At 37.8% G+C, this 26,492-nt stretch overlaps 2 protein-coding genes across 2 annotated transcripts in view; one reads left to right on the top strand and one right to left on the bottom strand.

The window, feature by feature from the left end:
• The window catches only part of LOC136857363 (serine/threonine-protein kinase PLK1-like), a 692,893-nt gene that overhangs the window by 258,840 nt on the left and 407,561 nt on the right, over nt 1-26,492 (top strand). The gene's annotated exons all lie outside the window — the stretch shown is intronic.
• The window catches only part of LOC136872240 (uncharacterized), a 63,694-nt gene continuing 41,405 nt past the window's right edge, over nt 4,204-26,492 (bottom strand). Inside the window, exons 4-5 of the mRNA XM_067146067.2 lie at nt 23,522-23,746; nt 4,204-5,116 (exon numbers count right to left, since the gene is read on the bottom strand). Of these exons, the coding sequence (XP_067002168.2) occupies nt 5,021-5,116; nt 23,522-23,746 (321 nt within the window). The 3' untranslated portion in view covers nt 4,204-5,020. The remainder of the gene's footprint in view (nt 5,117-23,521; nt 23,747-26,492) is intronic.

Below are 26,492 nucleotides of genomic sequence, written 5' to 3'. Positions count from 1 at the left end.
GTAATAACGAAACATGCCTTTAACAGATTTTGAATTCATTTATGGCTGATTTATAGTTGCTTTTGTCTAGCAGAGCAAAAAGTTTCCACGTCGATATATGTCGACAGTGGGCGCGAATGGGACTGCCTCAGTACTGATATACAATTTTCATTTATTCTTCTCAGAGTGACCGCCAAGCAGATCGTAATCATCCTAGAGGAATCACAAAACATCCTAGATGCTAATATATACATAAAACAACCTGAAAATGCTTTCCATAGTGACGGGGATATCGATGATGAGTCTTGTGGAGATATAAACAGACTCTATGGTAATCAACTCCGGGCTGATGCTGAACTAGTGTGTACAAAAATAAGTGAAAATGGTACAATGATAATGCTGAAATGAAATACATAACAGTAATTCAGCCAGTATGTATAATTCTGCATAATATGCACATGGGGAGCGTCGATCGATTGGATCAAAATGTATCTTGTTACCGCATCAGCATCAAAAACAGGAAACAGTACTGGCCTGTAATTGTGTTCCTTCTGAACGTCTCCATGGACAATGCATGGCAACTTTACCGTTTGACCCCAAAGGGCATAGAGGAAAATTTAGACCTTCTCGGCTTCACACGGTACATCGTTAGGACATATATCCTATCTCGTGCCGCTACGCGTCCTAATGCATGAAGACCGAGTACGAAAGTATCTTCACGCGTGTTGCCAGAAGTGCGTTCTGATGGGATATCCCACTACCTCGAAACAAGAGGGAAGCAAGTGCGGTGCGCTCACTATGGTAAAGCTGCCAGGAAACAGTGCAAAAATGTAACGTTGACCGCCACGTCCTTTGCTTCGAGTCATTTCACTCACGCTAAACCAGACTGGATGAAGAGAAGCAGAGTGTAACCTCAAAACTCAGACTAAACTGTTTTGAAATTCTACTCGTAGTTTTACTTTTTTGCTATGTTCAGAGTGATCATACTTGCTCAAAATTTGGTATTGTGTGTATAACAAGTACTATAAGCATACGAATATTGTCCTTTTGTTTTGAAACAGTATGCATTCTAAATTGAGATGAAACTGTTCCTCATTTATGTTTTGAATCATGTTTTTTTAAATATTTTCTGCTTATTCAACACTTATGTGACTAATATTCACTAACTGATTAATTATTACATTCATATAAGCTTAAAATGCGAAGAAAAGTTCCTTCATTGAGCATGTCTCTTACCCTACCCCTTCATGCTCACTGTCGACATATGTCGACACGGTAAATCTCTGCGAAAATATGTTAATGAAACCTAAAAATCATCATAAGCCTTTCATTTAGGTTACAAACATCTGTACTTACGAAATATATCGCAATATTCCACATAAAAATAATTTGGGCAGATATGGGTTAAGAAAGCCATGGACCTATGGGTGTAATGGAGTCCCACTCCAATTTGACAGGCGAGGGACTCCTTGGAAACAACTTGGCGAACAAAACGGAATTTGATGGAGACTATCAATATTAATGGGGCTTATGGAAGAAAAAAAGTGGAACTGGCTGAGTCAGCAAAGAGGATGCATCTGGATGTGCTAGGTGTAAATGCTATTCAGGTAAGGGGAGATAAAGTGGAAGAGAGAGGAGATTATAAAATGTACTTGACAGGTGTTAAAAAGGGAAGGGCAGAGTCTGGGGTAGGGCTTTTCATCAGGAATACTATTGCACGCAACATAGTTTCTGTTAGGCATGTAAATGAGCGAATGATATGGGTAGATTTGTCAGTTGGAGGAATTAGGACGAGAATTGTCTCAGTGTATTCGGGACGTGAGGGTGCATATGAGGATGAAGTTGACAAGTTTTATGAAGCATTGAGTGACATCGTAGTCAGGGTCAACAGCAAGGATAGGATAGTGCTAATGGGCGATTTCAATGCGAGAGTTAGAAATAGAACTGCAGGTTATGAAAGGGTGATTAGTAAATGTGGGGAAGATATGGAAGCTAATAGGAATGGGAAGCATTTGCTGGACTTCTGTGCTATTATGGGTTTAGCAGTTATGAATACATTCTTCAAGCATAAGGCTATTCACCGCCACACATGGGAGAGTAGGGGTACCGGATCCATAATAGATTATATCGTAACTGACTTCGAATTCAGGAAATCTGTTAGGAATGTACAGGTTTTCCAGAGATTTTTTGATGATACAGACCACTCTCTGATCTGTAGTGAACCAAGTATCTCTAGGTCTAAGATAGAGAAAGTGAAATCTGTCTGCAAACGGATAAGGGTAGAAAATTTCCAGGACAAGGAAATTAGACAGAAGTACATGGATATGATTAGTGAGAAGTTCCGAACAGTGGACAGTAGGCAGGTTCAGGATATAGAAAGAGAATGGGTGGCATACAGGGATGCTGTAGTAGAAACAGCAGTGGAATGCCTAGGAACAACTGTGTGTAAAGATGGTAAAAAGCAAAGATCTTGATGGAATGATGAAGTGAGAGCAACTTGTAAATGTAAAAAGAAGGCTTATCAGAAATGGCTCCAAACAAGGGCTGATGCAGACAGGGAATTGTACATAGCTGAAAGAAACAGAGCAAAACATATAGTTGTTGAATCCAAAAAGAAGTCGTGGGAAGATTTTGGTAATAACCTAGAAAAGCTAAGTCAAACAGCAGGTAAACCTGTCTGAACAGTAATAAAGAATCTTAGGAAGCGAGAGAAAAAGGAAATGAACAGTGATTTGGGTAATTCAGATGAACTCATAATAGATCCCAGGGAATCACTGGTCAGGTGGAGGGAATACTTTGAAAATCTTCTCAATGTAAAAGGAAATATTCCTGGTGGTGCTGCAAAGTTTGTGCTACCAGTGTTACTGCTGTTACTGGTACCTTCTTCAGTATGGAGCTATTGCATTCCCTGCTGCACTGTATTTCAGTTCTCTCACTTTGTTTGTGTCAGCTATTTCTAGCCTGAAAACAGTGGTGCTGAAGAAAGTAATGGAATGAAACAAATGAGTGATAAATCAAAATGTACAGAAAGACAAGAACATGGTAGGAAAAAAAAATTAGGGGAAACACAATGATAGGTCAGAACAGTGGCAGCGATTAGGGAGGGCAAGGGGAGGGGTCAGCCCCTCCCCCAGTTTGTGGTTATGTCATGATACATCTGCTGTATGTATATTAATACGACTTTATTTGAGGTAAGAACATGTAATTAATAGTATATAATTTATTATTACCTGTAAAAATGATGTACAGTATAATCTGATGTAATATTGTGCAACACATAGAACAACACACCTTTGTCGCTTGAGTTTTACAGAATGTTCTGTCCATTTGTACATAGGTTATTGGAGACTTGAGAAGATAGGAGAAAGCATGTTGTGTCATATTTTTCTAGAAGCCTGGCCAGGCAAGGTATATAAAGAGACAGTCTTGGGTTGTTGAGTTGAGTTGAGTTATTAGTGAAGTCATTAGTCGAGTATGTGAACTCATGTTGCGATAATTCCGTTGAAGTAGTTATGTTATGTTGTGTTGGTAGTGCTGTAGTTGGTTAACATGCAGTGTGGCAGTCGTCTTCTTCTTTGATTCAGTTCAAGATGGTTCATTAATGTGTGTATAATGTGTATATAATTTGTAAATAAAACAGTGTACACAATTGACAGCATCTCCTGTGTGTGCCTTCTTTGTGAATAAGATAAACTAACTGATTTGTTTGCGCCACAGCAAGTAGCATGATTTGTATCTGATGGCACGAAACCTTAGTTGTGCACATGTGTAATTGTTCCTTTGCTGAAAGTTTTATTGTATAGTATTGAATCAAAACCTGATATTACTGAAGTTAAGTTGGTAAACTGTTGCCTTTTTTTGTAGCTATTTTGTTCCAGTTTTGTTGTCTACCCCACACTACGTTCCCCAACCGATGGCGCTTTGTGCTGTCTATAAATCTTTACTCCCACCCCCCACCCCCACTTCTAATTTCCAGTTGGTGGTATTGGGTCAGAAATGAAATGGCGTATGGCTTTTAGTGCCGACAGTGTCCAAAGACATGTTTAGCTCGCCAGGTGCAGGTCTTTTGATGTGACGCCCGTAGGCGACCTGTGCGTCATGATGAGGATGAAATGTTGATGAAGACTACACATACACCCTTCCTCCATACCAGCAAAATTAACCAATTATGGTTAAAATTCCTGATGCTGCCGGTAGTCAAATCTGGGCCCCCTGTGACCATAGGCCAGCACCCTAACCATTGAGCCATGGAGCTGGACACTGGGTCAGAATAGGGAGAAAAGAGAAAAAATGAGACAAGAACAATTTTCACATTTTTATGCAATGACATCCTCAAATTGATAAACTCTTTGTTAATCAGTCCCAGTACTTCCTAGCCCCCTGAGGAGCCTGTTTTCCCCCCAGCCTCACCAGAAGGAGGGAAGGCACCGACACTAGTCTGGACAGATCCAGAATTCTGAATTAGCAAGTGCGGGACAAGAAGAAATCTGGACAAATACAGGATAAAGGAACAGGGAGAAAAAAGAAACAAGTGAGTTGGACGTGTGGTTAGGGTCGCACAACTGTGAGCTTACATTCAGGAGATGGTGGGTTCGAACCCCACTGTTGGCAGCCCTGAAGGTGGTTTTCCATGGTTTCCCACTTTTACACCAGGCAAATGCTGGGGCTGTTCCTTAGTTAAGGCCACAGCTGCTTCCTTCTCATTCCTATCCCATCATTCCCATGTGACGAAAAAAAAGAAAACTAAAGGTAAATACAGGTGATAAAGAACTAGGAATCTAGGACAAATACAGAAGGAGAAATGGATCTGAAAGATTAACACCATCAATCACAACCTTCCTTGGTAAAGTTAAAAGATTACTTGTAAATTTTTATTTATCCAAGCTCTAAGATCTGACTATATGATTACATTGGAACTCAAACACATATCATCAGCTCTCTAGACATGTGTGCAACTAGGAGTAAATCACAGTTAAACATTTTCACCTCCTTTGCCATAGATAATGACTGCTTTAAAGGAGTTTAATGTTATAATATTTCATTAGTTGGGAACACTCCTCCCAACCCGTTGTCGTATGCCTCCTGGTGCCAGGCTCTGCATTAATTGGCCAACAGCTGTCAGCGTTGCAATTGGTACCTGCAGAGAAAAGTTATGTTGTGATTATCTGTTATCCTCACTTTCTATTATACAATGTGTAACAATAAATAAATAAATAAATAAATAAATAAATAAATAAATCAATCAATCAGTCAATCAATCAATCAATCAATCAATCTGTTATGTGTGTCCTCTGCGCCTACAAGCTCCGCAGCCCGCCATACATGACGTTTCCAGAGACCACGAGGCAGACTGCAGTGCGCTGACGTGATCGTCGGTGACGTCAGCCAGCGCTATAAAAGGAGCACCGTTTCTCGCCTCTCCAGGACTCCTACAGTGTCCAACGACCAGACTACACCGCAAGTCAGACACGAAGGTACCCTCTTAAAAATGTGTTCTGAATAGGTGGACTAATTCCTGGCCATGAGGTTTCACCTCTGGACATTGCCTCATTCATCCTGCATCCCGTAGCCACGTCAAGCACCCATCCAAGCATTCTGCTACTCACTGAAGTCCCCTACAATGCTCTGACTCTAATCATAGCATTATGCTATATATGAACATTAGACGCAAGTTCCTTGCAAGTTATACGCCTCCTGTTAGCATTCTGCTAATACGAACTCTCTCTACAAGTTCCACTTGTGATTATACATGACCGATAGTTTTTGACTATCGAGAACATTCTCTCATTTGAACAGACTGTCTCATCAAGACAAGATTGAATGTATCTCTATTTATACAAATGTGAATATCATTCAGGCCCTCAGCCTACTACCTTATATTAACATTAAATGTGTGCAACTCAACAAGCTTAAAGAAAAGTTTCATTCTATTTCATGTATATATTGCATAAATGTATTGAAGCAATAAACTTTTATGTTGTGCCTTGTATACCAAGTTCCTTGTATACAATCAATCAATCAATCAATCAATCAATCAATCAATCAATCAATCAATCAATCAATCAATCAATCAATCAATCAATCAATCAATCGACCGATCGATCAATCAATCAATCAATCAATCAATCAATCAATCAATCAAATAATATGGAAATTTATTGAACATTTCTCTTGATACATTTTTTTATTCCCTAACTCCTCTTCCTATAAATTAATATTTGTCCTATTCATTTGGTATTGTCATTTTACACCACCTCCCCACTGACAGCTCAGAACACCCTGCTTAGTCTTGCCACGTGTCTCATTCCCAAGTCTTTCCAGCCCAAAGTTTGCAACAGGGGCCGATGACCTAGATGTTAGGTCCCTTTAAACAACAAGCATCATCATCATCATCATCATCATCATCATCATCATCAAAGTTTACAACATTTATGTAACACTACTCTTTTATTGAAAATCACCCAGAACAAATCGTTCTGCCTTCCTTTAGATCTTTTCCAGTTCTTGTGTCAAGCAATCCTAGTGTAGGTCCTATGCACTGAAATCATACTCTAAATGGGGTCTTACCAGAAATTTATACACCTTCTCCTTTCTGTCCTTACTACAACCCCAAAATACTCTCATAACCATGTGAAGAGATGTCACTTTTTTTTTTTTTTTTTTTTTTTTTTTTTTTTTTTTTTTTTTTTTTTTTTTTTTTGCAACCTCTTTACATGATTACCTCAACGAATAATCAATACCAGTTCTTCCCAGCCACCAAAGAGCATATTTGTGCATCCAGCCTCACCAGAAGGGTATATTAATTTTTTAATTTAAAGATTCCAAAACAGATCCCCTTGAATGAAAATAAAATGAACTGCCAAAGAATGTAAAAAAATAGTTAATGAGTAAAACATGCTTTAAATATAAATCGTTAAAAAGAGAAAGCCTAAGAAGGAGGGTGGAACATAAAAAAAACTACCATCTCCTCTATTTTTCACATCCTCCTACCCACCTCCCTCATCCATCAAACCTCCCCAACCCTCCCGCATCTCTTGTCCTGAGAGAGGGCGTTACCCTCTAAATGGCCCGCCCCAGCCCTTCAGGGTAGGGAATGAAGGCATTTATAGAAGTAGTAGTAGGTACTTTGCCAACACCTGAAGACCCTTTTCATTATGTACTATGGATCCATCTTCTCTCTCTAACGCCTTGATTTCTTCTTGATTTCTTCTTTTCGATTTTATTACTCTGTATAATAGTTTCTGATTTCCTCGACTATCTTGCTCAATTTTGTTCGTAAATTCTCCCCAACATTTCTACTTTTCTTCCTTGATACTCCTCTTTACTTGTAGTTTCAATCTTTTGTATTCCACATGTAACATTTCTATCTTACTCTCATCCCTCTGACACATTTTTTGCCTTTCCTCATCCATTTCTTTCCTCACTTTGTTCTTTTCTTTTATTTCTTTTTTTATTTTGTCCATCCACCACCGTGTCTCCTTTCCCTTAACCTTTGCTTTTGTTTTCCCGCATACCTCAATTGATGTTTCCACAAATGTCTGTCTTAAATTGTCCCACTCTTCTTCTGCACTTCGCATTTCCGTGTTAGGCAACTTCCTTTTTATACAATCTTGGAATGCACTTTTTTATCCTCCTCCTCCAATTCCCAAATCCTGATCTTTGGTTTCTTTTTCAATACAATTTTAGGGATTTTTACTTGTTTTAATTCCACAATTAATAATCTATGATCACCTTCCATACTCCTCTGCGGAGGTTTGGACCTGCCTTTGGGCAGAATACACCCTTATCTTCCATACTTTCACTGGGGATTATCTTCGTATTCATAACGTACCTTCCCCATTCTCAGTCTGTTATTATAAAATCAATGAGTGTTCCATACTGTCCATCCCAACTATATCTTCATAAACCATGTGTTCTTTATTATCAGGTTATTTCTGATACAAAAGTCCAACAGTATCTCTCCATCTTCATTTCTATCACCATACCCATGTGGGCCCAGAACATTCTCATATCCCATTCTTTTTTTTTTTTTTTTTTTTGCTATTTTGCTTTACGTCGCACCAACACAGATAGGTCTTATGGCGACGATGGGATAGGAAAGGCCTAGGAATGGGAAGGAAGCGGCCGTGGCCTTAATTAAGGTACAGCCCCAGCATTTGCCTGCTGTGAAAATGGGAAACCACGGAAAACCATCTTCAGGGCTGCCGACAGTGGGATTCGAACCCACTATCTCCCGATTACTGGATACTGACCGCACTTAAGCGACTGCAGCTATCGAGCTCGGTATATCCCATTCTATTCTATCAATTATATTTATACAACAGATAAAAATAACTAACACATCATGGTAGGATGCACTTTTGTATGTAACTGTGGATCTTCCCCTGCTCTGCTGATGGGCTGGGTCTTGTTGTGAGACACAGCTGACCAGCATCGTAAATGACCAGAAAAGTTCAGTTCTTTGCTAGTTTCAGTTTTATTGTAAAAAAAAAAAAAAAAAAAAAAAAAAAATTTTGGTCTCTTCCTCTCCCCCTGGCTCCCTACCTCAACTCGCACATGGCTCACTGCTTAGTTGTGTTCAGATAAGAGGCAGAGCCCACCAAGGCACCAAATAAATGAGTTCGCCTACAATGAATGATTTCCATCGGAAGAAAAAAAAAAAATGAAGGAGTGGAAGAGGACCTAAATTTCACTCAATCTTGGACAATCATATCGACCTTAAAAATAAAATCCCATTGTCAATTTTGTAAGGGGTTCAGTGAAACCATGAACACATAGGACGAGCCATGTCTGATGCACCCCTGTACCCAACATTTAACACACTGAGTGCCAAGCGACTCCATTTGTTTACGTGAGAGCACTCAATTTCTTGAACATCACATCCCCATGTGGAGTCGTACGTTTGTTCAAAATCGCACAGTGTGTGTTTTGAAACTGTATAAAGCCTCTTTCTGCCATCTGTTGGCCGTCTGTTTAAGTAAGTGCATAATCCACCTTTCATTCGTCGATTTCTATTTAGCGCGACCCAATTCAGGTACATCAGGAGTGGTTTATAAGCTGACAAAGTCTCTGTCTATCTTATGAGTAAATCAAACAGTAAAAGACTGAATGCAAATAGTCTGGATGATTTATTGAACAAGTTACGGTGATTTTGAACCAAGTACAGGCAACAAGATTGCAGAAAGTAGTGACCATTCAGAAAGTGCTGAAAGTGAGCCTCAAAGCAAAAATGACGATGAGTTTTGATACAAGGAACAGCTTGGAATGATGATGATAATAATAATAATAATAATAATAATAATAATAATAATAATAATAATAATAATAATAATAATAATAATAATAATAGTAATAATAATAATAATAATAATAATAATAATAATAATAATAATAATAATAATAATAATAATAATAATAATAATAATAATAATAATAATAATAATATCAAGATAGTAAGAAGCAGAGAATTTGATTCTGATCACTTGTCTAAAATCAGACTAAAATTCTTACCCAACAGAAATCACAGAAGAGGGGAAAGAATAAACAAATATAACACAAATAGACTTCAAATTACACAAGAAACATTGGAAACATTTCAAGAAGAACTAAAAGTATCTCATCATGGGAAGTGGCAAGATTTATCTAAAGAAATAACCAATGCAGCCCAGAAAACATTTGGGCTAGTTAAACCTAAAAAGAAACCTTGATGGAATCAAATATGTGAAGATGCGTTACAAGAGAGAATAAAACAATGGAAAAAGTGGAAATCCTCTGGAAAGACTGAGCACCATGACCATTTCAAAGAGCAAAGGAAAGACACTGCTGGAATAATAAGGGGAGTAAAAGGTCTTTCGAAGAATCACAACTTATTGACCTGCAAGACAGCTTTGTTAATAATAACTCTTGAAACTTCCACCAGACTTTTAAGAGTCAATTAAAGGGGTATCAAGCGCCTAGCATATGCTTCAAAGATGAAAATGGTAGACTTGGCCTAAGCAATGTTGAGAATTGTGAAATACTTGCAAAGCACTTTGATCAGCTTTTAAACTGCTCTGAACCTGACCATAAGTTGGAATTCTCTCAAACAACTGAAAATCTACACTTTTGAGATGGTGTTGGTGAGAGTCTGTTGGATGATCGCTCCTGTTTTACCATCATAGGCCTTTTTAAAGTCTATGAACATTACTACGAATTAGTTTAGTTTAAGATATAAAAGGACAGATTTCAGATTCATAATCTGCTCCACACATGACCGTCCTTTCCTGAAACCTCCTTGGTAATCACCCAGCTCTGGATCTAGCTGTTCTTCTGCCATGATTTGAAGAGCTTTCAAGAGAATTTTGTAGGTTATGGGTAGGAGGGAGATGCCGCGATGATTGTTAACATGACTTGTCACCTTTCTTATGAAGTGGGTGGGTTAGGGCAGATGTCCAGTCACTTGGAAGTCTTTTGGTATTCCAGATTTCATGTATGATGTCTGTTAATTTCTCCACTACATTGTCACTAGCAAACTTCCACAATTCAGCTATTATCGAATCTTCACCCAGCACTTTATTGTTCTTCACGGATTGGATAATCTGTCTGATTTCCTCTTTCATGGGTGGGGCTAAATCTGGGTGGACTTGTGTTTTATCTTTAAATATGAATCTGGACATTGGATCCTCACAGTTAAGAAGGGATTCAAAGTATTTTACAAGGACCCGACAGTTTTCCTTGTCGTTATAGGATAGTTTTCCATTGAAATCTCTGAACTGTAGGTTTGGTGGGTTGTATTTCCTCAAGTTGCTTTTGAACATTTTATAAAAGTTGCATGTATTATTCTTCTTGAAATCCTGCTCAATTTGATCCAGCTGGTGTTTATCAAAAGCACATTTAAAGCTGTGGATGGTTTTTGCTGCACACTTTCTCTCATTCAAAAAGTATGATTTGTTATTAAATAGTATCTTTCTTATTCAATACATTATGCTATAATGTGAATTAAAACAAAGCAACTTAAATTTCACATTTGTCACATCTATACATGTTTCGATCCTAACTGGATCATCTTCAGTAGATTGCTAAATTGATATACATAGTTAAAACTGAAGAAAAAATGATGTTGTGAATTAAAATATTTTTCAAAAGTTCATGCTCTTAATAAGTCATGTTATAATCTTCAGTGTGTACTGTGATCCACTTGTCATAATATCCTATTGATGTTTCATTAGTTAAAAGTCTGCTAATTGGACTAGGTGGTATCTGATTATTAATTGATATTTCATGATTTGGTTTGCTGCCAATAAGGATTACCATAATTATATATGTTTCAGGGGTATAATTGCCTGTAATAGAAAATTAAAGTTAACTGAATGCCAAAGAAACACAAGAAGTATAGTCTCATGTGTTTGTGAGTAATAAAGTTGTGACTAACCTTCTTTGTCCAGTTGAATGATGTCTTAACGTACGTGGTGCTGTGCACACTAACCCAGTTTATCATATGCTGTAGGCTCAACGTCTTGAGGAGGAACGGTAGGAGGGGAGGGGACTGAACTTGATGTAATTGGTAAAGGAACTGCAGGTGGAGAAGGTGAAGTTATCATTGGTTGAGGGCAATACGATGCAAATCTACAAAGAAGCGGAATAAAAGTTTCAAAGAAAGAATCCAATGTTTCTTTAATTTCATTTAAATTGTATTCAGGTTTAATATATTGATCAGTGTGAATATGGTATGTATGTTCTCTAAAATATTGAGTACAGGGCCTTTTTGTGCCAAACTAATAACGTTTAAATCTCGTTCGATTGATGTGGTTAGATTCCTTCATATGTATACTTATGGCTGAGAAATGGTTATTCTAATAGCATTTAAGTGTTCTTGATATGTTATTGCAAAGTTTCTCCCAGTTTGTCTGATGTAGGATGCTTTGCAGGATTGACAACTTATTTTATATAACCCACGACCTGAGATATTTGTTATTTTTATTGTTATTATTATTTGCTACAGTGCATTAGAAATGACTCTCCGATGTGAGCTTTGCTGGTGGTGATACTGCATATGTTGCAAACTCTCTAGCTTATCTGAGCAGAATGCAATGCTGTTGCAGGATATTCTTCTTCTTACAATAGTAGTTGCAAATAATGAGTTATGGAGGCTGTCAGTTCATGCAGATTAAGGGCTGTATGTGCTACTCCGACTAACCAGCACAGTTTCTGATATTTAATTCCTCATTCACATTTTTATTGGTTCATTCGCTCCCCTCTCTTAGCTATTGATCTTCGTTTCCCACAGTGCCTTTGTTTATCTTTCGATCTCTCCCTGCCTTTGGCACCCGCAGTGTCTTCATTCTCAATTATTTTCTCTCAGCAGGAGACACTCTAATATGTTTGAACCACTCTTTGATCAACATGTCTGCAGTAGGGTTAAAATATTTGTTACATAGCAAGAGGATATTATTAAGTTGTCAGGCTTCAGGGTTGTCTGGTTACAAGTTGCAAGGAGTTGTGGTAGTTGTAATTTTGAAGTTAATTGCTCCTGAGAACAAGTAAGCAGGTTCTGGATGACTGTGAGAAATTACGAGGGTGAAGACATCTGAATAACTAGATATTTCATGAATAAGCCAATAGAAAATAGTTTCTTGTTTTAAATACTTTATTTGCAAATGAATATTCAGTAAATTAATTTACAGTTGAAAAAAAAAAATATATATATATATACTGTATGTCTTGCAGTCATTTTTACTTACATTTTATATACAACTCATTTTGCTAAATTGTGACAAAACTGAAATCTATATATTTGAAAGCTGTTTCTTTATTATTGGCAACTATCAATTACTACTGATAAAAAAGAGATATCTCTATGAAACATATATACTGTAGTTCCTCAATATAATCCCAAGCATTGTGCAGAACCCATTGCCAGCAACATGGAAGTCGTAGTATTCATGTAGCAGTGCCTGTTTTTTGAATGGTGTGAATGGAGCGGTCTATCACCTGCAGAATTTCAGGAACAGTGGAGCCTTCATCTTCGGAATCAAATCAGCATCACAAGGGCTTAAGTTTGTGGAATATGGGGAATACCACATTGAGCATGTAAATCAGCCACCCTGCAAAATGATGGGAGGCTTCTGGTGAACGTTTCATTGTTCCTTACACGACACTCATCACAGCTGATGGTCAAAAAATGAACAGTAGTACTGTGCATTGGAGGTCTGTCCTTGGGGTATGGTATACATTAAGATAATGCCACCACATTTATGAACCAGAGTCACTATCACTGTTCACACTGCTGGGGTTCTGACTCACTTTTGGCTTTTGTGAGGAACTAACTGTTCGACCGGTCTCTCACAGAAAGCTATTGATCGCAGCAGAGCGCATGCGCTGAGCATTGGATGGACAAGTCCATGTACTGTGAGGTCGGTTGGGTAACACCCTAATGCATGTACATGCAAGAAACACTGGTTCCATTTCCTGGTGTACTTACAACATTGTTGCCACTAATAAAGAAACAGCCCTTGTGTAAAATTGAAAATCTGTTAGTTTTTTCTCTTATATTTCTGTACTGTTCCATTGATAAAGCAAAGGGACTTGAGGAAACTGAGTCAGAATGCCCTCTTAATGGTCAAAATCTATCTTTTCTTCTCATTTCTTTTTCTTTTATTGTTTATTAACATTTTGAAATGTAAGGATTTCTTCTATACATTTGATCATACCACAACATGCAGTAGACTTCTTATTTTTCAAAACTGATCCACTGATCACCTGAGAGATTTTATAATTTCAAAGGAAAATTGTCTACAAACATATTACATAAAGAAAATGAAATTCTACTTGAATTGCCGCTTTAATTTTATTTATTCATTTTTTAGGCCATGGCCTGTGTGGATGATATCATTGTGATGAGCTAGGACGTGAAAGAGTTGACAGATGTGATGGTAGCTATCAGGGTACAGGCTGGGAAGGTGAGTATGTAATTCAGCAAAAATATGACAAAGTACTGTACATGCAAGGGGCTACCTGCCCAGAGAGATACTGGCATGCTCAGTTTACCTGGAAGGACGTGGGTTTGATTTCCCATCAGAATGAAGTAACAAATTTTTAAGAATAATTTAAATATTATACTTAAGTTGTCCGCCTATTCAAAACATACATAATTTATTGCATCTAGTACATGTTTCGTCCCCTAAGGGACATCATCAGCTAGAGTAAACTACAATAATACTGGATATCAGAATACAAAAATTACATTATTAGATTGGAAAGACAAATTAAAATACTTTTATATACAAGGATATTTAAAATAAATTAATAGCAAACGTTGTTAAAGTTGCAAGTCATATAGTCATTAAAAGTGGTTGAATTGTTCATTAAACTCTTGATGATGAAGTTCGTGGGAACTAACAGTTGTATTCATAAAAGTGTAAAATGATAGTTGTTGTGAATAAAAACCGTTAATATAAAATCTTTCTTGATAAAAGGTCCATAAGATCTTTGATAAACATTCCTTAATTTGTATTTAAGATTTCATGCTTCAGGATTTCAAGTCAACACGGGACTGAAGCAGTAATGTTAATTGTAGGACTGAATAATGTTTTGTTTCCTTGTCATTGGATCCGATGCGCAGAAAAGGACTCACTTCTGCTGAGGTAAATATAACATTTAAGTTAATCTTAAATATTTGCTACCTACTTGGTTTTATAGTCAATACAGGTTTTTATCTAAAATGAAGCTATTAAAGCTTGTTACATGTAATCCCCATCAGAAGCTGCAAAATTTAAGAAACGAGATTTTTCACTTCTGGTGGTGCAATGCCCTGAGGTTCATTCAGCCCACACCAGGTTAATTCCTAGGGGCAAAGGTGGCTGGGCATAGAGCTAACCGCTCTGCCCCACCAAGTGCTGAGGTTTTAGATAGTGGAAGCCTTTACTTTCCACCCTTCCAAGGGCCTTCATGGCCTGTACACAGATTCCTTTTTGACCATACATGCTGAGTTCAAGATCCGAACAAGACCAGGCCCCACTATCTGCAGGTTTCCAATTGTTGGATAAATTTAAGTACCTGGCAGTGTGGTTCACCACATGTAACAAAATGAACTTTGATGCAAAAGATGCAAACAGGCAGGAAACTGGTGTTTATTTTGCCTACAAAATACACTGAGATCCAAAACCTTTTCATGTCAAACAAACATCAGAACACCATCATTCACCCGATTGTACTGTATGACTCCAAGACATGGATAGCTTGGAAGACTGATTGGGAAAAGTTCATTATCATTGAAAGGAAAGTGATACAAAGAGCCCCATTAGTGGTGGGGAGAGTGGAGGCAGAGGACAAACAAAGAGTGGTGGGCAGATATTGAATCACAAACATCCCAAGAAGCAGACATTTCCAGTAGGCTGGACGTGTTGGGAGGATGGCAGAGGAGGGAATGCCAGAAAATGCAATGGGGGAATGATCTAGAATAATCCTAAATCAGTTGATGTAGTGAGTAATTGTAAGAGAGAAGCAGTAGATTGGTGGCTATAGAGGCTATTCATTTAGTTAGTGCGGAATCTTCAGAGCCAGTGACCGCTGAATGGTGATGATTATGAATTCACTTTTCAAAATTAATGGATTTTTATATAGAAGCAATTGACTCAAATGTAACTATGACTATTTGAGTGATTCTAATAGAACTTATAACCACAAACTAGGGATAACCCACGAAATTTTAGACCTGGGACAGAACATAACTGCCTTGCTGTGTATTTAAGAATTAGCAATCATCAGGCTAGTAAGTGCTGTTATGCCAGGTTTCGGATTCCATTGATGGATTAGGAACATCATGAGAACTAACAACAAAGGCTTAGGAACATCTCTAAGCTGTATTTGCCATACTATGAACAAGACTGAAGAATCCACTTGTTGATTAGTTAATCAAAATATACATTTATCAGCCAGAACATTATGGCCACCTACCTACTATTGATATAAACCCATCCAGGCGATAGCAGTGTCAGCTGACGAGGAATGACTGCTAATCAGACACATGCACGGTGCATGTAGTAACAGTGAGTGTACTATCCGTGTGTAGAATGGGGAAGGCGCGCGATCTATCTGAGTTTGATCAAGAGCAGATTGTGATGGCCCGGAGGCTTGGCACGGGCATTTCGGAAACTGCACGATTTGTCAAGTTTTTGAGGAATGCTGTGGCGAGCGTCTTCATCAAGTGACGAAACCAAGGTGAAACTACGTCCAATCAATCAATCAATCAATCAATCAATCAATCAATCAATCAATCAATCAATCAATCAATCAATCAATCAATACTGATCTGCATTTAGGGCAGTCGCCCAAGTGGCAGATTCCCTATCTGTTGTTTTCCTAGCCTTTTCCTAAATGATTTCAAAGAAATTGGAAATTTATTGAATGTCTCCCTTGATAAGTTATTCTAATCCCTAACTCCCCTTCCTATAAATGAATATTTGCCCCAATATGTCCTCTTGAATTCCAACTTTATCTTCATATTGTGATCTTTCCTACTTTTATAAATGCCACTCAAACTTATTCGTCTACTAATGTCATTCCACGCTATCTCTCCACTGACAGCTCGGAACATACCACTTAGTCGAGCAGCTCTTCTTCTTTCTCTCAGTTCTTCCCAACCCAAACTTTGCAACATTTTTGTAACACTACTCTTTTGTCGGAAATCACCCAGAACAAATCGAGCTGCTTTTCTTTGGATTTTTTCCAATTCTTGAATCAGGTAATCCTGGTGAGGGTCCTATACACTGGAACCATACTCTAGTTGGGGTCTTACCAGAGACTTATATGCCCTCTCCTTTACATCCTTACTACAACCCCTAAACACCCTCATAACCATGTGCAGAGATCTGTACCCTTTATTTACAATCCCATTTATGTGATTACCCCAATGAAGGTCTTTCCTTATATTAACACCTAGATACTTACAATGATCCCCGACAGGAACTTTCACCCCATCAACGCAGTAATTAAAACTGAGAGGACTTTTTCTATTTGTGAAACTCACAACCTGACTTTTAACTGCGTTTATCAACATACCATTGCCTGCTGTCCATCTCACAACATTATCGAGGTCACGTTGCAGTTGCTCAGAATCTTGTAATTTATTTATTACTCTATACAGAATAACATCATCCGCAAAAAGCCTTACCTCCAATTCCACTCCTTTACTCATATCATTTATATATATAAGAAAACATAAAGGTCCGATAATACTGCCTTGAGGAATTCCCCTCTTAATTATTACAGGGTAAGATAAAGCTTCACCTACTCTAATTCTCTAAGATCTATTTTCTATAAATATAGCAACCCATTCAGTCACTCTTTTGTCTAGTCCAATTGCACTCATTTTTGCCAGTAGTCTCCCATGATCCACCCTAACAAATGCTTTAGACAGGTCAATCGCGATACAGTCCATTTGACTTCCAGAATCCGTGATATCTGCTATATCTTGCTGGGTTGGGCAGCCACCCTTCATTACGGATGTGGGCCGATGACCTTCGATGTTAGGCCCCTTTAAACAACAAACAAGCATCATTACAGATGTCGGATGTCGTAGGCTGGGCAGGCTGGTAAAACAGGACAGGTGGCGAACTGTGGCGGAACTAACATCAGATTTAATGCTGAGCAGAGTACAAGTGTGTCTGAACACACAATGCACTCAACACTCCTAAGGATGAACCTCCGCAGCCGATGACCTGTGCATGTGCCAATGTTAACACCACGACATCGGCAACTATGACTGAAATAGGCACGTGACCATCATCACTGGACGTTAGCGCAGTGGCAGAACGTTGCACGGTCTGATGAATCCTGATGTCTTCTTCATCATGCCGATGGGCGGGTGGAAATCTGTCGTCTTCCAGGGAAACAACTCCTTGACACCTGTATTGCTGGATGGAGTCAAGCTGGCGGCATCTTAATTATGCTCTGGGGAACATTCACTTGGGCGTCCATGGGTCCAGTGGAGCTCGTGCAAGGCAGCATGACGACCGAGAAGTATCATACACTGGTTGCAGACCCTATACACCCCTTCATTACGATCATGTTTTCCAATGGCAGTGCCATTTTCAACAAGATTATATGCCATGTCACAAGGCCAGCAGTATGATGGAGTGGTTTGAGGAACACTGTGTCGAGTTGCAATTGATGTGGTGGCCCCCCCAACTCGCCAGATCTTAACCCAATTGAACACATCTGGGATGTGACTGAATGTGGTGTCAGAGCTCATCGCCCCCTCTCTGAATTTTACGGGAATTAGGTGACTTGTGTATGCAGATGTGGTGCCAACTCCCTTCAGCGACCTACCAAAGCCTCATTGCTTCCATACCAAGAAGCATCGCAGCTGTTATCTGTGCCAAAGGTGGACATATCAGCTATTAGGTAGGTGGTTATAATGTTCTGGCTATCAGTGTATTTCCTGATAATTCTCTTAATCTTTCCTTACTATCTCTGTGATCTTAGAAATGTTGCCAGCTGTAGGGTCTGATTATAAATTTTGACGTTGTTTGCTCTTTTTAAAAAGATCCAATTCTTTAAGTGAATTTACTGATTTGATTCACCTATTCAATACTTCTCATATTCATTATATTATCAAAATTTTTCAAAATATCACAGAAATATAACATTTTAAATTTGAATATTCACCGATGATGGAACTAAGCTTCCAAAACCCAGTTTTGAATTTAAAAATTAAAAATGTTAATGTGTGCTGATATAGACCATTTTAAATTTAATTTTATGAAGTTTATCAATCAATCAATCAATCAATCAATCAATCAATCAATCAATCAATCAATCAATCAATCAATCAATCAATCAATCAATCAATCAATCAATCAATCAATCAATCAATCAATCAATCAATCAATCAATCAATCAACTAGCCATAGGTACCTTTTTGTATCAAAGACAAGGAAGGACAAGCAACGTGAAGAAAAAAAACAGGTATCTGATGTGGCCCATGAAATAAACATGCTTTATTAATCAGGATTGTGAAGTGGATGGTAACTTTATAAAGAGTTTTTCTGGAAGAATCTTTTTTTTTTTGCTAGTTGTTTTACGTCGCACTGACACAGATAGGTCTTACGGCGATGATGGGATGGAAAGACCTAGGAATGGGAAGGAAGTGGCCGTGGCCTTAATTAAGGTACAGCCCCAGCCTTTGTCTGGTGTGAAAATGGGAAACCACAGAAAACCATCTTCAGGGCTGCCGACAGTGGGGTTCGAACCCACTATCTCCAGGATGTGAGCTCACAGCTGCGCGCTCCTAACCACATGGCCAACTCGTCCGGTCTCTGGAAGAATCAAGGAACCACAAAAGCAGCATGTGCCACAGAATAGAGAATTAAGCAACAGCATCTTGGCAATGTTTCACTGTTTTCGCAGTGACTGTTAACATGGCAATGTTACACTGCTATATTGTCTTCATTATTTAAGTAGACCCAACGTCCAAATTTGGTCGTAAAAGTTCCGGCTTTCAGAGTCATGTCCCCTTGTCCCAGTCAGATATTCCCAAGTGAAATCAAATGACCAATTTCATTAAATTAAGTACTGCGTTATAATATTTCTACCATCAGAGAATTTGTTTTATGCTTTCTTGGTGCATATGTGGTAGTCAAACATGTGTTTTCTGTGATGAGTAAGGTATGGATATATGTGAAAACTCAAATAAAAGTAGACTGGTTATGCTGAAAGCTACTCTGATGGTTAAAAACCAAGATAATGTTGTGAGATGGCAGCAGACAATAGTATAATGGTAAATGGGATGAAAAGTCAGGTTGTTTTACCAAGAGGAAACGCCCTCTCAGTTTTAATTACTGTGTTGATGGGACAGTAATACATGGGGATCAATGTAAGTACATAGATGTTAATATAAGGAATGATCTTCATTGGCGTAATCATTTTAACAAGGTTGTAAAGAAAAGCTGTAGATCTCTTCACATGGTTATGGGGGTATTTATAGGTTGTAGTAAGGACGTAAAGGAGAGGGTGTATAAGTTTCTGGTAAGACCCCCATTAGAGTATGGTTCCAGTATATGGGACCCACACCACTTGATATGAAAACTGGAAAAGGTCCAAAGGAAGCAGCATGGTTTGTTATTGGTGATTCCTGACAAAAGAGTAATGTTACAGAAATGGGCTGTGAAGACTTGGGAAGAGACAAGATGCACGACTAAGTGGTATGTTGATAAAGATGTGTTAAACTGGAAAATTGATAATATCCATTAACGGACCATTTATATTGGTATTATAAATTTACTCATTCGAACAAATATTTCAGGTTTCCTATGGGAATCAACATCTTTATCATCTGATGGCCAGGCAGGCATCAATGTTTGAAAATGAGACAAAGTCTCTCATAGTGCATTGGCACTGCCGGTGGCTCCAAGTAGCCTACGCAGTGGCCTCCACAGTATTCACTAGCCATGCGTCTTGGTAGGTATGCTATTTACCAACTGATAAGCCCAACTTAGCACACTGGGGTGAAATGCTGGCAACCAGGAATAAGTTAGCTGGAAAATTTATAATGTCCAATAACAGACCAACTATATTGTTATTATAAATTTACTCATTCGGAACAAATATTTCAGGTTCCCTATGGGAATCAACATCTCTATCATCTGATGGCCAGGCAGGCATCAATGTTTGAAAATGAGACAAAGTCTCTCATAGTGCATTGGCACTGCCAGTGGCTCCAAGTGGCCTACGCAGTGGCCTCCATGGTATGCACTAGCCATGTGTCTTGATAGGTGTACTATTTTCCAACTGATTAGCCCAACCTAGCACACTGGGGCAAAATGCTGGCAATCAGAAATAAGTTAGCTGGAAAATTTATAATGTCTGATAACGGACCAACTATATTGTTATTATAAGTGGTATGTTCCGACCTGTCAGTGCAGAGGTGGTGTCAAATGACATTAATAGACAAATAAGTTTTAGTGGAGCTTTACAAATAGGAAAGATCATAATATGAAGATAAAGTTGGAATTCAAGAGGACAAATTGGGGCAAATATTCATTTACTAGGTGAGAAAATAAGGGATTGCTGTAATTCATCAAGGGGAATGTTCGATAAATTTCCAAGTTCTTTAAAAACATTTAAGGAAACATTGATTGATTGATTGATTGATTGATCAGAAATACCTACTGTTGTTTGGTGTTTCATGTTTTTCAATGAATAATAATAAAATAGAAAAATAATATTCTTCACAAAATTGTGAGGAAATTGGAGATTAACTTTCTGTAAATCACATAGGTTACATACAATTTGGAATTGCAATACAAAAATATAATAAAACTCATTGCAAAATTATAATAGTTGTACAAATTGAACCATAGTAGCTTGAAGAGTAACTGTGGACTGTGTCAACACTGTATTTAACTGTTAATGAATTTAAAATTGTATAAGATGTGTGTTAATAAAAAGTCTCATACTATTTATTTTAATTGATTCTGTCATTAGCTTCAATAATATAATGCGCAATGACTGTTGAGCTTTGCTTGGTCTGCGCTACATAGAAAGAGCATGGTTTCTTGCAGTAGTTAGGTATTTGGTCTCAGCTTCGTCTCTCAGGAATATTTGTCAGGTCTTCAGATTGTTATTTACTTCAAAAACTTTTGGAACTGTGCAATTTGTGATAATAGCAAATACATGAAATTAATTGAGCACGAAAGGTATATTATAACTCCATTGCAGGGATCTTCAACCAATCAAACACTATGAGCTACATAAATAATTTCAATGATGCTCACTAAACTATACTGCAGTATTTGAAATAGTATGATGCTTCCCAGATTCATAAGACATGCTGTGAATTTAGTAGTTAACATAAAACATGAGAATAAATTTTAAATAAATACGGCTCTTCAGCCATTTTCCAGCAAAAAGTGATACTTAAATTCCAGTACTAACATAGCGGGTTGATGGCTGAAGCAGTAGTTTGTATGAGTGCGCTGTCTAGAGTCTTCCAGGTATGTCTCGAATGTTATTGATAATTAATTATTTTCATACAACTATGAGAAAATATCGTTCACAGTCAGCCCAGAACAGTGTAATATTTGTGTGTAAGTGCATGCAGGTTTGCCGTGTCGCTCATAGCCCATTGTCATATTATATTGCCGAACATCTTCAATTAATGTGAGATAAGCATTACTACTGTAAATCACGTAAATTTGCAATTGTAATACAAAAATACACTAAAAATAGTTGCAAAATTATAATAGTTGTACAAAGTGAACCATAGTAGCTTGAACAGTAACTGTGGATCATTTGGACCATTGTTTGGGTTCACCTTCCATCACTGTGGCGTTCTCAAATGAAAAGCGTAAATCAAGTGATTCTGGCTAGGTTTTCAACTCTCTTAGTGCCACTCTTATTCTGAGAATATGTCAAAAATGCCAGGATGATTAGTAGCATTTTGAAAATCTCTATTTAAAGTGTCATATATTTACAATTTTGAATATTTTGACTTTATACTTGCAGAAAATCTTGAGGATGATATTCTTACTCCCAACAATGATTGCAATACCATTAAGTTTCAAAATATATTAACAAAAAATAATTTATGAACATTTTGGAATTAAAATTGCAGATAGAGTAAAATGTGGCAATCCTCTGCAATGCAGCCACCCAAGTGAACAAACACAGAAAATTTGAAAAGTATTTGATCATCATTTCAGTAGGTAATTATCGCTATGTAACTGCCAATTGTCATATGATGAGAGAAACTCATGATATTCAGAAATCCAATGTGCGTGAGTAAAAGAACAAATGATCTGCATAGTGATAAAATTTGAAACTATGTCTCTTTACTCTATGGACACAAAATGTAAGATATTGCCATCTGCCATTCATAATCATCCTAAATGGAAATAGTAAGGTGCGCTATTCAAACAACGATGTATCGTTGCTGGCACTTTACGCACAAGTACCAAACAATGATATATCGCTGTCTGGCATTGTAAAGGTTAATGATAAGTGGATCAAATTTTACTTTTTTAAATACATTGCTGATAAGCAAGTGTCTTTAATTTGTTATGAATCAGAGTCAGTACCAAAAGAATACAGTTTAAAGCAACACTTGGCTATGAGACAAGTTTGCATCCATTTTCATACACCTTCATGTGCAGCTTCATGAGGACAAAGAGAATTGTATTTTAATTAAATTAGTTCTTTTTCAAAATGGTTGGCATGCAATGTGACTCAATGGCCTGCATTGATGACCCCCACTGTGGAGATATCATCACTGTACTTAAAACTGATGTAATAATTCCATAAACATGGCTATCGTTTTGAGAACAGTTCCACTACTTCTTGGTTGACCTGTAGCTAAGTACAACTTCATGGAGCTCATCACATCAGCTAGTGGCGATCTATTGATATTGTGTTACCAACAGTTCAGAGACTTCTATGCTTGGTGTCAGTATGATTTCTTTATGAACACAATATTCATACATAAAGAGAGGGATACTGTCAGGTACAGGGACGAGAAGCATCAGAAATGTTAGATCTTGAAGCTAGAGCCATCTCTGGCAGGTTTCACCTGTACAGCTGCTGCCGCCACGCTGCTGGGCCCCCTACTTGGTGGTCTCGGTGGTGCTGCTACAGGTCTCGATACAGGTGTGGCAGGTCTCCCTGGTGGTGCTGGAACTCCAGGAGGCCTTGAGAATATGTTTGGGATTATGCTCTCTCGGTTGAAGCGGTTTGGGAAGATCGGCCTCGTGCTCTGTGCTAGTGAATTTATAGCAGTCAAGGTCTGGATAGGTATCTGTTGGAAGTAAAAGCAAGATACAGCATTACACTTCAGAATGTCTGTTAACCAGGTTCCAGATTTTGAGGACATATCACCTAACTGTTGCACCATCATACACTTTGCTAACTTATACATAAATCATGATCATGGCCCCCTGATTATATAAATGCATATATAAAGTAATTTTTACAAGTTTTAGCCAATTTTTTTCTATTTTTCCTTATCATTCTTTTCATTTTCAGTGTTTTGTTACATTATTTTTTTGTTTTTAAATAATTTTTCTTTGCTCTGCGTTAACAGTGATGGGAAAAGTACAAAATAAAAAGTAATTGAGCTCAATTACAGGTACCTGACAAAAAATTTACTCAGTTACGATTACTTCAGAGAATGTGTCTTCAGGGAATCGCTGACATTTTTTTTTTTTTTTTCACTTGGGGATGGAATGATACCAATGTTTGCAAGGAAAAAGACACTACTCAATTTTGTGTTTTTTTTTTTTTTTTAGCATAGAGATATCAAGTGGCTATCATCACTAGGTGAGATTTATCAGACTTTCAAAGTGATTGTCCCCAAGCAAAATTTACATGTCAATTTTGTATTTTTATTATTTTCAGGATAACTAATTCAAAATATTAGTTTCAAAACTAGCAGTTGTACCCGTTCTTTGCATGGGAATTTGCAATGGATTACATGTTTCCTTCATGAATTTATGCGAAGTTACATGCCTGTATTCAAATGTTTAATATAGCATGTTAAACTTATATTTTTCTATGAAAGCACATGGCAGTAACGTGAAGCATGATAAAGATGAACAAAGTAGAGACAGTGTGAGGACGATTGGAGAGTTTACTGTACAGTACAGTTCCTGGCCCGAAGTTGTGCGAAATTCCTGGTTACATATTGACGTTTCTCAACCACTGGAGTTGCGCTGTGGCTGAAGACTCATGAAACCCATAGTTGATGTTAACCTCCCTTATTATCTGTGCTATCAAAGAAAGTAACTCTTTAGTTGTTCCCATTAATCCACTTTGAAGTGACATGCACCAAGTATTCCACAGGACTAGGACAAGAAATGTGATTTTTCATAAGTATCTCCAATATTCACACTCGTACAATAAGTATGTATACAACATAAAATAATGCAAATAACATAATATACTTACGCATTTGTTACATACCATCTTTTGATAGACTTAATTTAACCAATATGCTGTATATTAAGGTTGGTCATGTATATTTTGTGGGAGTGTCAAATTACTGTTTCGATCCTCGTATGAATCCCCAGTCTATTCAGGGATTTAGAAATAAATTTAATACTAAAACCTACCCAAGGGCAGGTAGATTCTAAATATGAAATTTGGTAGAAATATATCCAGCAGTTTTCTACTTTAATTTTGGGGATTAATGAGAAGGGTATTCTTTCCTCAGAGTTTTAGAAGAGATATCTTAGCATTTGTTTACAAGACCAGTGTTTTTATTAAACTATTCAAACAGTGAGCTCGATAGCTGCACTCGCTTAAGTGCGGCCAATATCCAGTAATCGGGAGATAATGGGTTCGAGCCCCAATGTCAGCAGCCCTGAAGATGGTTTTCCATGGTTTCCCATTTTCACACCAGGCAAATGCCTGGGCTGTACCTTAATCAAGGCCATGGCCGCTTCCTTCCAATTCCTAGGCCTTTCCTATCCCATTGTCGCTGTAAGACATAAAGCAAAAAAAACCCTATTCAAATAATGGTAATAAGTATAAGTTGAGTTACGTTGATTTCAGTATTTTTTAAGAACTCAGACAGACACCAAAGCTAAAAAATATGCAGATATACCTGAAATGGATAACTGAACTAAAATTTCGCCAAAACAGTCAATGTACAGACACACTGTCATTACGATTTTATTTATATGTTTATTCGGGCGCCATTCTTGACCACTTACCCCTGTGGGTGGGGGCGGTAGAATAACATCTACGGTATCCCATGCTGTGACTACAAGGGCTCTCAACTGGAGAGCGTGGGTTGGTGACTACAGTTTCGTTTGGAGTCTCTTGGCATTGCTTCCACTTGCTTGCACCAGACTCCTCATTTTCATTCATCCTATCTGACCTGCCTTGGTCAACTCTCGTTCTTTTCTGACCCCGATGGTATTAGCTATTGAGGCCTAGGGAGTCTTTCATTTTCACACCCTTCATGACCCTTCCCTTTTTTTGCCGATACCTTCATTTTTCGAAGGGTCGGACGTCCTCCATCTTCATTCTGATTAATGTTAATAGCAGTGGTGATGCGTGACATTTTGAAAAGTGATACCACACTTCTTCTGTGAGTACATCTATCTAAATCATCCACACCGTCTTTATTCCAAGCATTCTTTTCTGAGGAAAATAGAACATCTGGCCAAAAGTACAGTTTATTCATTTTTGCACAACCACGTAACCAATCCAGATCTATGTACCATGAGTGATGAAAATATCATACTGTTATTTTCAATTCTTTGACTAAATTATTAAGAGAAGGCTTGGGTCTAACTTTTTCAATTATGTTTTTCTTTTCTTCAAATGTCAACTCACTTATTTTTGAGGTGGAAGTGACAGCACTCATGTTTAATACATTGTGCAAACCTATAGTTTATGCTCAATGATGCCAAAATATAAATATTATATGCCAGAAAACTGAATCATAATGAGGCTCAGTTTAAGTTTCATTATAATACAGGTTCTCACCAATCAGAGTTCAGATTTTCATTATGATGCAAGTTCTCCACCAACCAGAG

This window comes from Anabrus simplex, chromosome 1 (assembly GCF_040414725.1).
Source record: "Anabrus simplex isolate iqAnaSimp1 chromosome 1, ASM4041472v1, whole genome shotgun sequence".
Lineage (NCBI taxonomy): Eukaryota > Metazoa > Arthropoda > Insecta > Orthoptera > Tettigoniidae > Anabrus > Anabrus simplex.
The sequence above is the reverse complement of the archived record's forward strand: the minus strand, read 5'-3'. Positions and strand labels throughout refer to the sequence as shown.